The following is a 13,614-nucleotide window of genomic DNA, read 5'->3' on the forward strand; positions in this document are numbered from 1 at the left end:
TTACTGCTGTGAGCAGACACCATGACCAAGGCAACTCTTATAAAGTACATTTAACTGTGGCTGGCTTACAGGTTCAGAGGTTTAGTCCATCATCATCAAGGCAGGAGCATGGCAGCATCCAAGCAGGCATGGTGCAGGAGGAGCTGAGAGTTCTACATCTCTTTCCAAAGGCAGTCAGGAGAAGACTCACTTATAGGCAGCTAGGACATGGGTCTTAAAGCCCATGCCCACAGTGACACACTTCCTCTAACAAGGCCACATCCCCCAGTAGTGCCACTCCCTGGGCCAACCACATTCAAACCACCACATTTAGCAAGTCTTAAACCTAGAGAACTTCTTAGAATTTAGAAACTTAAAATGCTTCATTTAAAAATCTGATAAATCTTGGCAAAACGTGTCTTTAGAGAAGATAAAGAACAATGCATAGGCTACGAAAATCAAAGTCCACATCACAGGGTTGCTACCTTGTAGCTAATGCAGCTATGTGCATCTATGTGCCCAACGTTCCATCGAGAGAAGAATGAGACACAGCCCTGGAGAACAAACACCACCGCCTGCCACTACTAATTAACAATATCTAGCTTTAAAAGAATGTGCAGTGCCAACATTGAGAGAAAAGTTATCAACGTCCTACATTCTGCTGTAAGATTGATCTTTCCATTTATTTGTAAAGTCAAGCTTGGTGGTGCATGCCAGCAAGAATGGTGGTTCGAGGCTTCCCTGGGCTACATAGCGAGACTGTGCCTTTAAAACCAATTCTATTTGTATCTTTATTTAAATTATAGAGAGAAGACTGGATAAAAGAAGATGGGAGGAAAAAGGAATCCATATGCTCTAGGTTTCTATTAAGAATCCAATTTCTTTTTTTAAACAGTACTCTGAAGTCAGACTTCCCTTCCAGCCTTCATATGTAACCTTTCTCCCCACTCACTGCTGCTCTTAGCTCAATCTTGACGACATCTGGAAAAGGCATGCCCGCGCCTGCCTCTGCAGCCCAGAGTCTGCCAGTCTGAAATGGTTTTCCTGTTTCCCTGTACTTACCCAACCACTGGAAATACTTTTATTCAGACCCTGCTTAAGTCAGAACCGCTCTGACTTAAACTAATATCTAAGAAAACTACACGCGGCTCTCGTGGTACAGCCCTAGTTAGGTATGGGGCTTAGGTCTTATCAGCCTGACTAACATAATCAAAAGCCAATTTCACATTTATTTCACTTTTATGGCATTTCCCATATATGTTAGGCTGTCAAGAATTTTTTTTAATTCTATTAACTCAGTTTCGGGGCACTGAAGAGATGGCTCAGTCAGGAAGGTGTTTGCTGCAGAAGCAAGAAGATCAGAGTCTAAGCCTCAGCAGCCATGTAAAAGGCCTGACAGAGATGGACGCTCTGGGGAGGAGGAGAGAACACGGTTCCGGGGGCGGGCGCTGGCCAGACAACTTATCCAAATCAGGGAACTCTAGGTTCAGAGAGATCCTGTCTCAAAAGAACAAGGGACACTCAACATCACCTGACCTCCAGGTGCACACATGCCTAAACATGTACACACACACACACACACACACACACACACACACACACACACACACACACACACTTAATGATTTTCAAATTCTATGAATTAAAAGCAACATATTTTTTTAATTTCTAAAGAAATGTTTAATTATCTATTCAGCCCTTATTACCTTTTTACAATAAAAAAGTTGATAAATGTAAAAACATTTCTAGAAAATCTATAAAAGAAACATTTAAATCATCAGCATCGCCAGCACTTGGAAGAGCTACTGATGTCCCTCATGACTACTTCCCACAGCGTCTGTCAGGGCTGCTAGCATCGGCTGCTGCCCATCTCCCGCCACACCATGCACCTCTTTCACACTCCCGAGCAGTGAGGACTAAATCCCTTTCAGCCACATTCAGTGGGCATCTACACTATACACAGAGCTGTTCGTTATTGGTTACTTTAGTAAATCCTTCCTACACCCTTACAGTTTAAAAAAATGTGAATAAACCATGGTTAGGAGAGTCCTTTCATGAAGCACCTACATGCCTTTGGCCTCACAAGTCACATGATCACCACTGCAGGGGTGTGGTGTGAGCAGCAGAGCCTCACCAGAGACAGCAGCTGAGCAGATTTCACCGTCAGTGCTGTCCTGGGTTAGCCCCTGAGTGACGACTCACCACTGCCCCGGTCTCCCCACCATCAGTGAGACTCACTATGCATTTACTGCATGCGCACAGAAAGGTGACTCTTACGTCGCTCTAGGTGTTCTAGCTGAGGTATGTGAGAGTTTGGTGGAACCAAAGGTCTCTGTATCGTCTGTGTGAGAGATAAGATTCCTTAGTGCACTGTATCTTAGAGTACAAAGTCTGCAAGTGTCCGTGAACAGATAGACAGGATTCCTTAGCACACTATGCCTTACTCAAAATACGAAGTTTACAAGTGTTGGGCTGTTTCCCTGGAAAGAACACAATTGCCGCAGGAGGATCACCAGGTAGCATGAGCAAAGTGTGAGCTTTAACGGATTTTAAATATGAGGGTGCAGCACTGTTTAAAGACTCTAACTAATTTTGGATTAATTTCTCATAAGATGAAAGGATTTAAGTCTATTACAAGAAAATAATTAAAAGTAGATGTTTAGGAATATCAGGATAATAAAAACTTGTTAATGAAGTAGTGGCATAAAAGTGATATCGTATTCTATAATGATGTTTATTCGCTGTAACAATGCTGCTAAGTCTTTGCTGCTGGGTTCGAATGCAGACTTCCCACACTGATGCTTATCTTCAAGGATTAGCTGCACACATCATTTGTTTAGAATATTGTAGTCACAGCTGGGAGGCAGCACAGTCAGTCAAGAGCTTGCTGTACCAGCATCAAGAGCTGAGTCTGGATCCCACACCCAAGTTAAAAGGCCAGGTATGCAGCCATACGCCACTAATCCGACCGAGCACTGGGAAGGCAAAGCAAGAGGGTCCCTGGTACTTGGGACCAGCTAGGCTGACCCACGTTGTGAGTTCCATAGTCAGTGAGAACCGCACATCAGAAGACAAAGTGGAGCCACCTCCATTCCTGTCTTCCATGCACAAATGTGCACATACACACAAATACCCTTCCCATAAATATCTGCGTGTATAAACCATATAAACACAGAAATAAACAAGGAAGCATTAAACTCAGCTGCTTAAGACAAAAGTCCCTTGTCACTATTCTCATCTAGGTATTAAAAGTAACCACAATATTCAAGGGTATCCGCGTCTAATTACATATGGCAGTCTCAATAAGCCACGGGGCTGACAGCGGAGGCCTGAGCTTACAATTGCAACAACTAGGTCAGTGTATCTCTTTTCAGTTATTACAAAAATTAACTCAGTTGTTAACATAAGCAAGGCAAGAATGCGGCTAATTAACTTTTATTACGCTCATTCACAGAACAGAGTAACAGCACACCTGGCACTGCAGCCGTACCTGGAGAGGTCACTGTCAAGGTTGGCTCTAAACTCACATCTGAGAAGCTGGACTTGGGGAATGTTGCCACCACTATGCACTGATCAGAGTGGCTCAAGTTGTCTGTGCAAACGATATGGTCTATGCTGAACAACCACTTTCCTTCCAAGAATCTGAAATCATGGCACCTGCTATGCAGCAGTTGCCCACAAACCCAACTCCCGGGAATAATTCTGTGCATGGAATCTTTAATAAACTTCCCTGGTAGACATACCTGGGACACAGAGCCACGATCATCAACAGGACTCTACGACTATGTGTAAGTCTTAAACACTGTTGTCATATACACAAAAGATGCCCGTTGTATGGTGAGCTATGACTCTCCCAGCACACAGACTGAAGGTATGTCACAGTTCCCCTTCCGTGTCAGTTAAGGCCAACAAACAGACGGAAATGGGAAGAACATGGTATGGCAAAGGTAATATGGCAAATATCTAGGCTAAATCACAAAGGAAAGAACATGTGGGCAGCTTCAAGCAATGCAGTTAGGGAGAGAGGCAATCACACGCAGCCTTCACTGCATGTGACTCAATGCTCTTCCAAATGCTCTCCTGCAAACGTCCCAGGTTGGTTCTCACGCTCCTACCTGACTGTCTGTCTTGTCTGCTCACACAGCACTACAGTCTGGCATAAGCATGTGTTTCAGCTGTGAGTGACAAAAGAAGGCAGGCATTCTCTCAGCTCCATACATACTGCTGTACTGTGTAATATGGTGCACTGCTCTGTACTCCTCCAACCACGTTCTAACCACACAGCAAGCCATACTGCTCCGCGTTTTATGTTTGCTCCTTTAGACTGCATCTCCACTTTCTGGCCAAAAGATCAAGACCATGACGACCACACAAACACAGGTTAAAACAGGGTAAAAGAAGACCCAAGGCTCGGTTTAAAGAGAATTATAGGCCACTCCTGAAACAAATTTTTTTTATCTTGCTAGGAAAAGAGAAAGTGTTGTTATTTTTTAAAACAAACAGCATGCTGCAACATAGTAAATTTGTATCAAATGTCAACTACCCACTGGGAAAGCCAGAAACATTACAAGGAATTTAACTACAAGGAATTTAACCATGGTCTCCTAAAAACAGCAATTCTAGAACCTTGACTGAAGAAGTAATGAGGCCTCATCGCTCATTGTGTCAGGAAGGAACTCTTGACTGGGAATAGGGTAGGGCCTGTGTCTAGAAAGTCATCCACTAGGGTTTCCCCTCAGTCCCGTGCTGTGTGCTGTGAGGTGAGGCCAGCTCCCAGACTTCAGTCATTTGTTTTGGTTCCCTTTTTCAAAAACACCACTGACAGAGGAGGGCTGCTATAAAGTTGAGTTTTCTTTTGATATATAAGTGTTACAAATTTGTCAAAGCTTAAACAAAGAAGGTCAGAGTTCTCTTTCTGTCTAACCTCTGTATCAACTCCTCTTACATAATCAAGTCAAAGTTCCAAAGATGGTAAGTAGTACATTTCCAATAAAACAAAAAAACCCACACATATGCTTTTGTGTTTCTTACTTTATATGTGTGTAAAATGCACAGGTGTGCACACACACATTTTAGACAGGGTTTCACTTCTATGGCATCCAGAGTTTGAGACTAACATATGCCTCCATCTCCCAAGTACTGGGATTTCCAGACACGCACCATCCTGTCCAGCTTACAAATATACAGCCAGGCCTGTGGCACGCACCTTTAATATACAGCCAGGCCTGTGGCACGCATGCACCTTTAATGCCAGCGGCTAGTGGGTGTACAGCATCAGAATCACATCACTGTATATCAAATGTTATTACTTGAAAATGCAGTAGTGAAACGTCTTAATTGTTAGCTACTGCTGTAAACTTCAGAGATGTGCAACTGAGAATGAATGGGAAAAGTAAAGCCCAACAGCGCATAGATAACAAAGGTAGTGTAGAAGCTGGTTAATCCTAATGAAGAGAGCGCTGGAAAGAACACAGCAATGTGGCTGAAACTGATATTCATTAGGGTGCTCTTCACATCAATGGAGCCATTTGGACTCTGTGGTCTTTATCAGTGTCCCAGCTGGTAATGGTTGAAGGTTAATGCCTTACCCCATTCTGTTCAATTTTCTACCCTAATTAGCCCTCCAAATCTATAGCTGTGAGTACCAAGTGTCTGTGCTCAAAGGAAACTAATTAATGCTAGCAAATTAGATCAAGTCCAAAGATCCAACAGGCGAACTCTTAGTTAAACGCTCCCTGTTAATAGGAAGTGTAGCTGTCAATGTCTGCTGCTGGTGACTCCAGCGAGGCACACGGCTTTCACTGAGAGTGATTCATCTCTGTCCCTAGACAAGCTTCTATCTCTTTCACAAACCCAAGCTGCTGGCAGCTGGACCCGGTTCTCACAACGAGCTTGGGTGAAAGACATGGGAAATGAAAGAGAAGTTGCAGGCGTCGAGCAGGAAGTCAAATCGCTTATTAAAACCCTCCACCTTTGCCCAGGAGCACACCATTCACGTATGTAATGGTCCTACGTGAACTCCTGTAGTCGTTTAATAAGCAGACTACAAACATACATAAGCGACAACATCCTGGCTCCAACCTGTGACTCACGGCTCTGCCTGAGCCCAGCCCCACGGGCAGGACAAACGCAGCATGAGCAGATGAAGACTGGGGAGTAGGACGTGTCCATAAAATAATCTTACCTTCTAAACACCTTTTAGGAACAGCCTTTAAAAAGTCAGTATTTACATATTCAAAAATCAATCACAGCATACTTTCTAATAGTGGAAAATCATAAAAACAGTGTAAATGAATCTCAAATTCTAGATGCTTTTAAAAGTGTGTCTGTATTTATGTGCCTACTTACTGTGCACGTGCGTGTTTTGTGTTCTGGGGAGGTGAGAGGACAACTTGAGGGACCTGGAGATGAAATTCAGATTCTCGGGCCTAGTGGCGAAGGCCTTTACCACTGAGTCCTTCTCTAGTGGCCACTAAGATGCTTTTACTGGTCTAAACACTGTAGTTTTTATAAGGCGAAATCTTAACATGCTGAATAACTCCAATTTTGACAAAACTTGGAGCTGCATTACTTCCTGCCACTGCAACACAGTCCTTGTAAAGCACAGACATTTCACAGCCTTCTCCTTTACCTCAGACACCGAGGCAGCGTCACTTCTAAAAGGAAGTTCAGTTCAGAAACCCAAAGTCCCTTAGTTATTTTGCATTTTTATCAAATCTTACCAGGAAAAGTTAACAAAGAGCACTTAGCTTGCTTTCCTGCACTCAAAGTGTCACAGGGCAGTGGGCTACAAATTAGAAAAAAAAAAAGAAAAATGCACTCGAGTTTGCCACTCTGGACTGGGGCGGGGGTGGGGTGTCTCATAACAAATTTATTTCCCTAGTAGTGGAAAGTTTTACCCCAATACTTTATTACACTTTCACCATTTCCCCTGCATCGCCTGGATGAGGATGTGTTTTGAAAAGTCCCATGAGGCAAGTGGAAAGCTGCCTCTTGGGATTGCTAGTGTGACACCTGCCAATGCCAGATGTGCCCTGAACCCTGCAGGTGCCAATGGGCTAATTTCTCCTGACACCTGGGGTGGGAGAGCTGACGGAAGGTGCCCTGATTAAACAACTAATCTCCAGTGAAAGCAAGAGCAGTGTCACGGGATGACTTTTAAATTACTAATTGATAGAGGATTTCAAATATAAGTCATACAAATCACTCGATACAAGCAGCACAATGCTACCACAGGGCTCCTGTCTTACAACCTCCACTGTTCTACAGAAGTCAATTTCAGGGTTGGAGGAGGAGGAGAAAGAGATCTGGAGCGCATTCACTTTTGACAGTCATAAAACCAGAGCTGACACAGCCTGATTCCCCAGAAAGAAATCTACAGTGATCTGTGAGGCAACTCTCTCACTAAAAATTACTGTCGTGCTTGGACGAAGGAAACTGTGGTAAAGGGAATGGGTGTGGGAATGGGTGATGGAAAATTAGCCTACACAATCTCTGCACAAAACGAGACAGAAAGAAGCTTCTGTCTATTGTCATTTCATATGCTGGGAGCATTTTGCCTTATATACTTCTGTGCACAGCATGCATTTCTGGTGCCCAACAAGACAAAAGAGGGTAGATGTCCTGGACTGGAGCTACAGACAATTCTGAGCATCCGTGTGAGAGCGGGGATAGATACCCTGGGCTTCTGCAAGAGCAGCCAGCGCTCTTTAACCACTGAGCCATCTCCCCAGCTCCAATAACAAAATTTTACTGCTTTCCTTTCAATGGCCATTCCAAGAGGTAGATTATATTTAAAGACGTTTTTACAATACAGTTCCCACCTACTTTTCTAAGAGCCCATCAACTCCAGACCTATGAGGGGCCCATTTTAGTTACCACTCTCACTGTATGTGCACTTTACATATCAATCAACGATGTTTCTAAAATTACCACTGCTGTAAAGAGCAGTTTCAAAGGCATGCATGTGCGGCTATCCCCACATGCATTTACATAAGTAACTTCTGCTTCAGAGCACAGGACAAAACAGAGAATACACAAAGCAAATTCTGATGCACTACAAGTTCAAGCAAGACTCTCCTAGTAATGCAGTGACGTGATACTGAGGAAAACTATCACTGTGTGAGTCTGTGTGTACACATCACAACAGGCTGTGTGTATGCACACATCACAACAGGCCGAATGTGTGTGCACACATTACAACAGGCTGTCTGTGTGTGCACACATTACAACAGGCTGTCTGTGTGTGCACACATCACAACAGGCTGTCTGTGTGTGCACACATTACAACAGGCTGACAGTGAGTCTGTGTGTGCACACATTACAACAGGCTGTCTGTATGTGCACACATCACAACAGGCTGTGTGTATGCACACATCACAACGGGCTGTCTGTGTGTGCACACATTACAACAGGCCGTCTGTGTGTGCACACATCACAACAGGCTGACAGTGAGTCTGTGTGTGCACACATTACAACAGGCTGTCTGTGTGTGCACACATCACAACAGGCTGTGTGTATGCACACATCACAACGGGCTGTCTGTGTGTACACACATCACAACAGGCCGTCTGTGTGTGCACACATTACAACAGGCCATCTGTGTGTGCACACATTACAACAGGCTTCAGTGAGTCTGTGTGTGCACACATTACAACAGGCTGTCTGTATGTGCACACATCACAACAGGCTGTGTGTATGCACACATCACAACGGGCTGTCTGTGTGTACACACATTACAACAGGCCGAATGTGTGTGCACACATTACAACAGGCTGACAGTGAGTCTGTGTGTGCACACATCACAACAGGCTGTCTGTGTGAGCACACATCACAACAGGCTGTCTGTGTGTGCACACATCACAACAGGCTGTCTGTGAGTGCACACATCACAACAGGCTGTCTGTGTGAGCACACATCACAACAGGCTGTCTGTGTGTGCACACATCACAACAGGCTGTCTGTGAGTGCACACATCACAACAGGCTGTCTGTGTGTGCACACATCACAACAGGCTGTCTGTGTGTGCACACATCACAACAGGCTGTCTGTGTGTGCACACATTACAACAGGCTGGCAGCTGCCTCACAGGTCCACACTAGGTTTGATGTTTCTTCTTCCCCTCTCAAAATGAACAGAATAAGTAGCTTCTCCTGAACACTCAGGTCAAGGCTTTCTCTATAACACTACACTTCCAGGAAGAAGGGGTTTTGTTCCTAGTTTGGAGGAATGCTTTTAAATTGTAAATGAACAGAACACTGACTGGAAGTCTGCAAGCTGGGATGCTAGTATCTCAGTGGAAGTGTGAGAAGCAACTCATACATACTAATTCACTCTCCTTGACTTGGAGGTAAGGATTAAATTCACATCATATTAGTACAAATGAGTTTGATCTTTGTATGAATATATGAATCTTACCTTCAACTTGTTCAGAACACCTTTCCCTGGCCTTCTCTCTCATTATCTTTGGAATCAGGACATCTTTCTCAACATGTCTGAGATGCTGCTCTGGAAAAAGAGATTTCATGGTAATCTCAAGTCAATAACCAGAACGAAAAAACAGTAACACTTTAGTTTATTTAAAATAAAAGTCTAAGCAAATACACTTTAAATGGCTCTTTTACCACCAGATAAAGTTGTGATTACTTTAATTATTACAAATCACTCTAAATATTTTTATATAAAAAAGGAGGGTTATAAGCAATATCTTTCTAAAACTCTGAAAATTTTACTGCAACTCTTCCCCACCAATGTAGCCTTCTCAGAATGGCACAAATTTAAAGTCTGAATGTCATCTTCTTATTAATGTAATTTGTACATGTTTTGATCTTTACAGACGCTGAGATACTGAGAGAGATGAATAGACAGACACAAAATTGAAAGACACAAGACGCTTGTCCTACCGTGAGGACGAATGGCTTAAGAAATACATAACTAGCTGAGAAAAACAACACTGGAGGGCCTATGAGATTATGTAAGATTTCTGTGCCCTCTAAGTATACCATCTACCATGGGCTGAGACTGTAAACCCAGTAACTCCAACCACAACCCACACGGTTCCTAAGTTCTGAGAGCCATGGAAGTGAAGGAGTGGTTGCCTTACACCACCACACACAAGGACTCCAGAAGACAAAAGGCAGGGGAAGTCTGATTAAAAGAAATGGCCATACTTCCATGAGTCCCCAGGAAAACCGATGCCAAAGCGGATGTTACTCCACACAGAAGCTATCTAGGTCTAGGCAGAAACCACAGGGTACCAACCTTCTACCACAGAGTAAAAGAAAGGTTTTAACCCTCAAAGCCCAGGACGTTCCTAAGAAGATTTGGAGTCCCTAACCTCTTTCTGGTACCATGTCAATAGCTATTGTATGGGCAGCCATTACTAAATATATATTTATAAAGACACACACACACACACACACACACACACACACACACTCACACACACACACACACACACACACACACACACACACACACACACACACAGCACTCTACTGCCCCTTTGATCAATACAGATGCAAAATTCTTAACAATAAGCAAATTGAATCTAACGATGTTAAAAACACACACAGAAACAAAGGCGGCAATACTTTTTGACCAAGCAGTATCTACTGAAGGACTTCAAGGGCCACTGAACACACAGACATCAGTAAGTGAAATTCACACGAAAAATAAATAGGGGAAACATGGTAATCACAACAGGCGTTGAAAAGTTCCCTGGCAAAATGCAATATCCATGTAGAATAGAGGATCTCAGCAAAGAATAGAAAAAGCTGTCAATGTGATAAGTAACATCTAACTCTACCAGCACACCCAACGTCCAAACTTCTCCTGGAAAGCAATCAAGACAGAGAAGACAACTCTCACCCTTCCCGCCCCAGGCATCGTCCTAGACTTTCCAGACAATACAATACAATGGGCAGGGGGAGCCAGACTGGAAAGGAAGAAGTGCAATTACAGCTATCGAAGAAAAAATAATTCCACAGAAAAGACAGAAACGATCTTTTCAAGAAAGCTACTAGGTTTACTAAAAGAGCTGGCATGATTGGCAGACACAAACCAATAAGCAACATTCAAACAAAGAGGGCACAGGGAAAGAGATCCAGGGGGTGAGTCAAGAAATACTACAATCTGAAAACTTATATAGAATGGAAAGAAACCCTGGAAGGAAACTTAGAACAAAACAATGGAGAAAGCAACAGAAAGACTAAGTGCAGTAAATTTCTTCAATTTTAAACAGAAGTGGAAGAGCATTCTCCATTCCAAAGCACTTTTGGTGGTGATTAAGACATCTATGCTTGAGCTGGAGAGGTCACTCAGTGGTTAGAGCACTGGCTGCTCTTCCAGAGGACTGTGTTCTATTCCCAGCACCCACATGGCTGCTCACAACCATCTGTAACTCCAATTCCAGAGAGCTGAGGCCATCTTCTGGCCTCAGGTACACAGACGGTACACAGACACACATAGAGGCAAAGTACCCATAAAATAAAAATAATGCAACTTTTAAAAAATATTTGCATTCCAGCCGGGCATGGTTGCAGATACTTGCACATCGTTTGGAAGGTTCTAAGCCAGCCTGGGTTACAAGTTACACGATCTCAAAGGGGGGCGGGGCAGAGAGATATGGGGGAATGGTTTATCTCGTAAAGTGCTTACTGTGCAAGCACAAGCACCCCTGGACCCACATAATAGATCTGCCAGCCGTGGGAATGGACATGCACTTGCAATCTCAGTACTGAGAAGGTGAGGACTCGCTGGGCAGTCAGAGAGGCCTAACTGGTGAACTCCAGGCCAGTGAGAGAGATGCAGTCTCAAAGGAAGTGCACAGAATTCCTGAGGATGACAACCAAGGCTGTCTGTCCTTCAGCTCCTATGTACCTGCTCGCACCTGAGCACACCTGAGCACACACACACATGCACACATACACTTTAGAAAAAAGATCCAGATACCTACACCTACATTTCTCTTAAATGATAAAATGTAGATGGTAATAGACCTTGATAAATTATTCACACATATTGTCATCTATAGTGAAACCACGGGTTGGGGTACATTTAAACTTAGAGAGCATTACACATAAGAAGAGTCCAAGTAGAAAGCAAAGCAGTGTCAACAACATGGACACCCGCACTCTCACAGCGACAGCTAGCCAGCATGCCGGTCTGAGATGTGTCAGTATGCACGGGAGAAAAGCCACTGCAGCAAAGCTCACAGTAGAAAATGAACTCTAGAACCCATAATCTAACCTTCCACTTATAAAACTAGAAAAGGAGAAAAGTGAACTTCATATAAGGAGACTAAGAAAATACAAAGAACAACACACAGTGAAAAGGGTGGGGAAAAGACAAATGAGATGTTAGAAACGGTTGCTTCTTTTTACATCAACAGACTGGCCAGGGAGCGTCTTTCAACAAATCCTGCCAAGTACTGAAAGAATGAGTAATATCAACTTTAGTCTCTTCCTAACAAACTTCGGAACAGCAATATTATGCTAACACCCGAAGCCAAGGCAGTATTTACAGCAAGCACACACACACGGTTTACCTCAGCAACACAGACATAAGTATCCTCTAGAAAACACCAGTGACTTAAACCCAATGTATAAAATGAAAACCACATAAGTAAGTTGGGTTTATCTCAGAAACTCAGGGTTGGTACACTATTTTGAAATATAATAAGTATGTATAATTCACCCTATTAATAGTCTAAAAAATAAAAGTATACATCAATTGATTCAGTTACAGCACAAGACAAAATTAAACATACATTCATAAAGAAAAAATTTATAGAAGTAAATTTATTTAATTCAATAAAAAAATACCTAAATATCCAACAAAACACACACCAGCAGAACGAGGTAAATCCAAGAGCTAGTTCAAGGGGAACACAGACAACTGGAGCACTTACAGAAGTAAAAGGCAAACTACAAACACACAGACTGCCAAGGACACCGCTCACAGGGAGAGTGTCCGTCTAACACGTTCAGGATCCTGGGCTAGGTCCCCAGCATGTCAAACTGGAGAAAGGTCAAGAGGGCTACTGCATAGTTAATAATACTGTACCAACTCAATTTTGTGGTTTTAATATCACCTTACAATTATATATCATCCCTACAAAAATCTGTCACAAGGAAATGTAGGGGTCTACATGGTAATTTTGGTAACCTCATGTGAATCTACAATTTCAAAATAAAGAACCAAAGATTAAAACATCTAGAAGCAATCACAGAAAAAATGTCATCAGGACTCAGAATCAGGAAGAGCTGACATATATAACATCAAACCTATAAGCCAAGAAAAGGAGTTTTAAAAAAAATCAAAGGCTTAGACTTTCAGTAAACTTTCAAAATTCTGCTCTGTGAAAGTACCCATTAAGGTAAGATATCAGGGTTCAACGCTTGGGTCAGCAGGTGCACCTGGGGTCTAGGATCCCTACGACCTGGGCAGTGTGAGCAGAAAGGTCATTATCCACAGCCCTGGCAGTAGCTCTTCAGACGCAGAACCAGCGTGAGCGGTCAGTCATAGTGACCAGGGAAGAAAGTCAAATGAAAGTGTACACTGAAGTGTGGCTCAGATAGCATTTGTCCGGTATGTAGAAGACATAGGCTGCAAATCTCATCTGACAAAGGACTT

General features: G+C 43.1%; 1 protein-coding gene across 1 annotated transcript in view; it reads right to left on the reverse strand.

The window, feature by feature from the left end:
- Positions 1–13,614, reverse strand: part of Cmc1 (C-X9-C motif containing 1) — a 64,024-nt gene that overhangs the window by 34,023 nt on the left and 16,387 nt on the right. The window contains exon 2 of the mRNA XM_032911076.1: positions 9,397–9,486. Within this exon, the coding sequence (XP_032766967.1) occupies positions 9,397–9,486 (90 nt within the window). The remainder of the gene's footprint in view (positions 1–9,396; positions 9,487–13,614) is intronic.

The sequence above is a fragment of the Rattus rattus genome, chromosome 8, assembly GCF_011064425.1.
Source record: "Rattus rattus isolate New Zealand chromosome 8, Rrattus_CSIRO_v1, whole genome shotgun sequence".
NCBI lineage: Eukaryota > Metazoa > Chordata > Mammalia > Rodentia > Muridae > Rattus > Rattus rattus.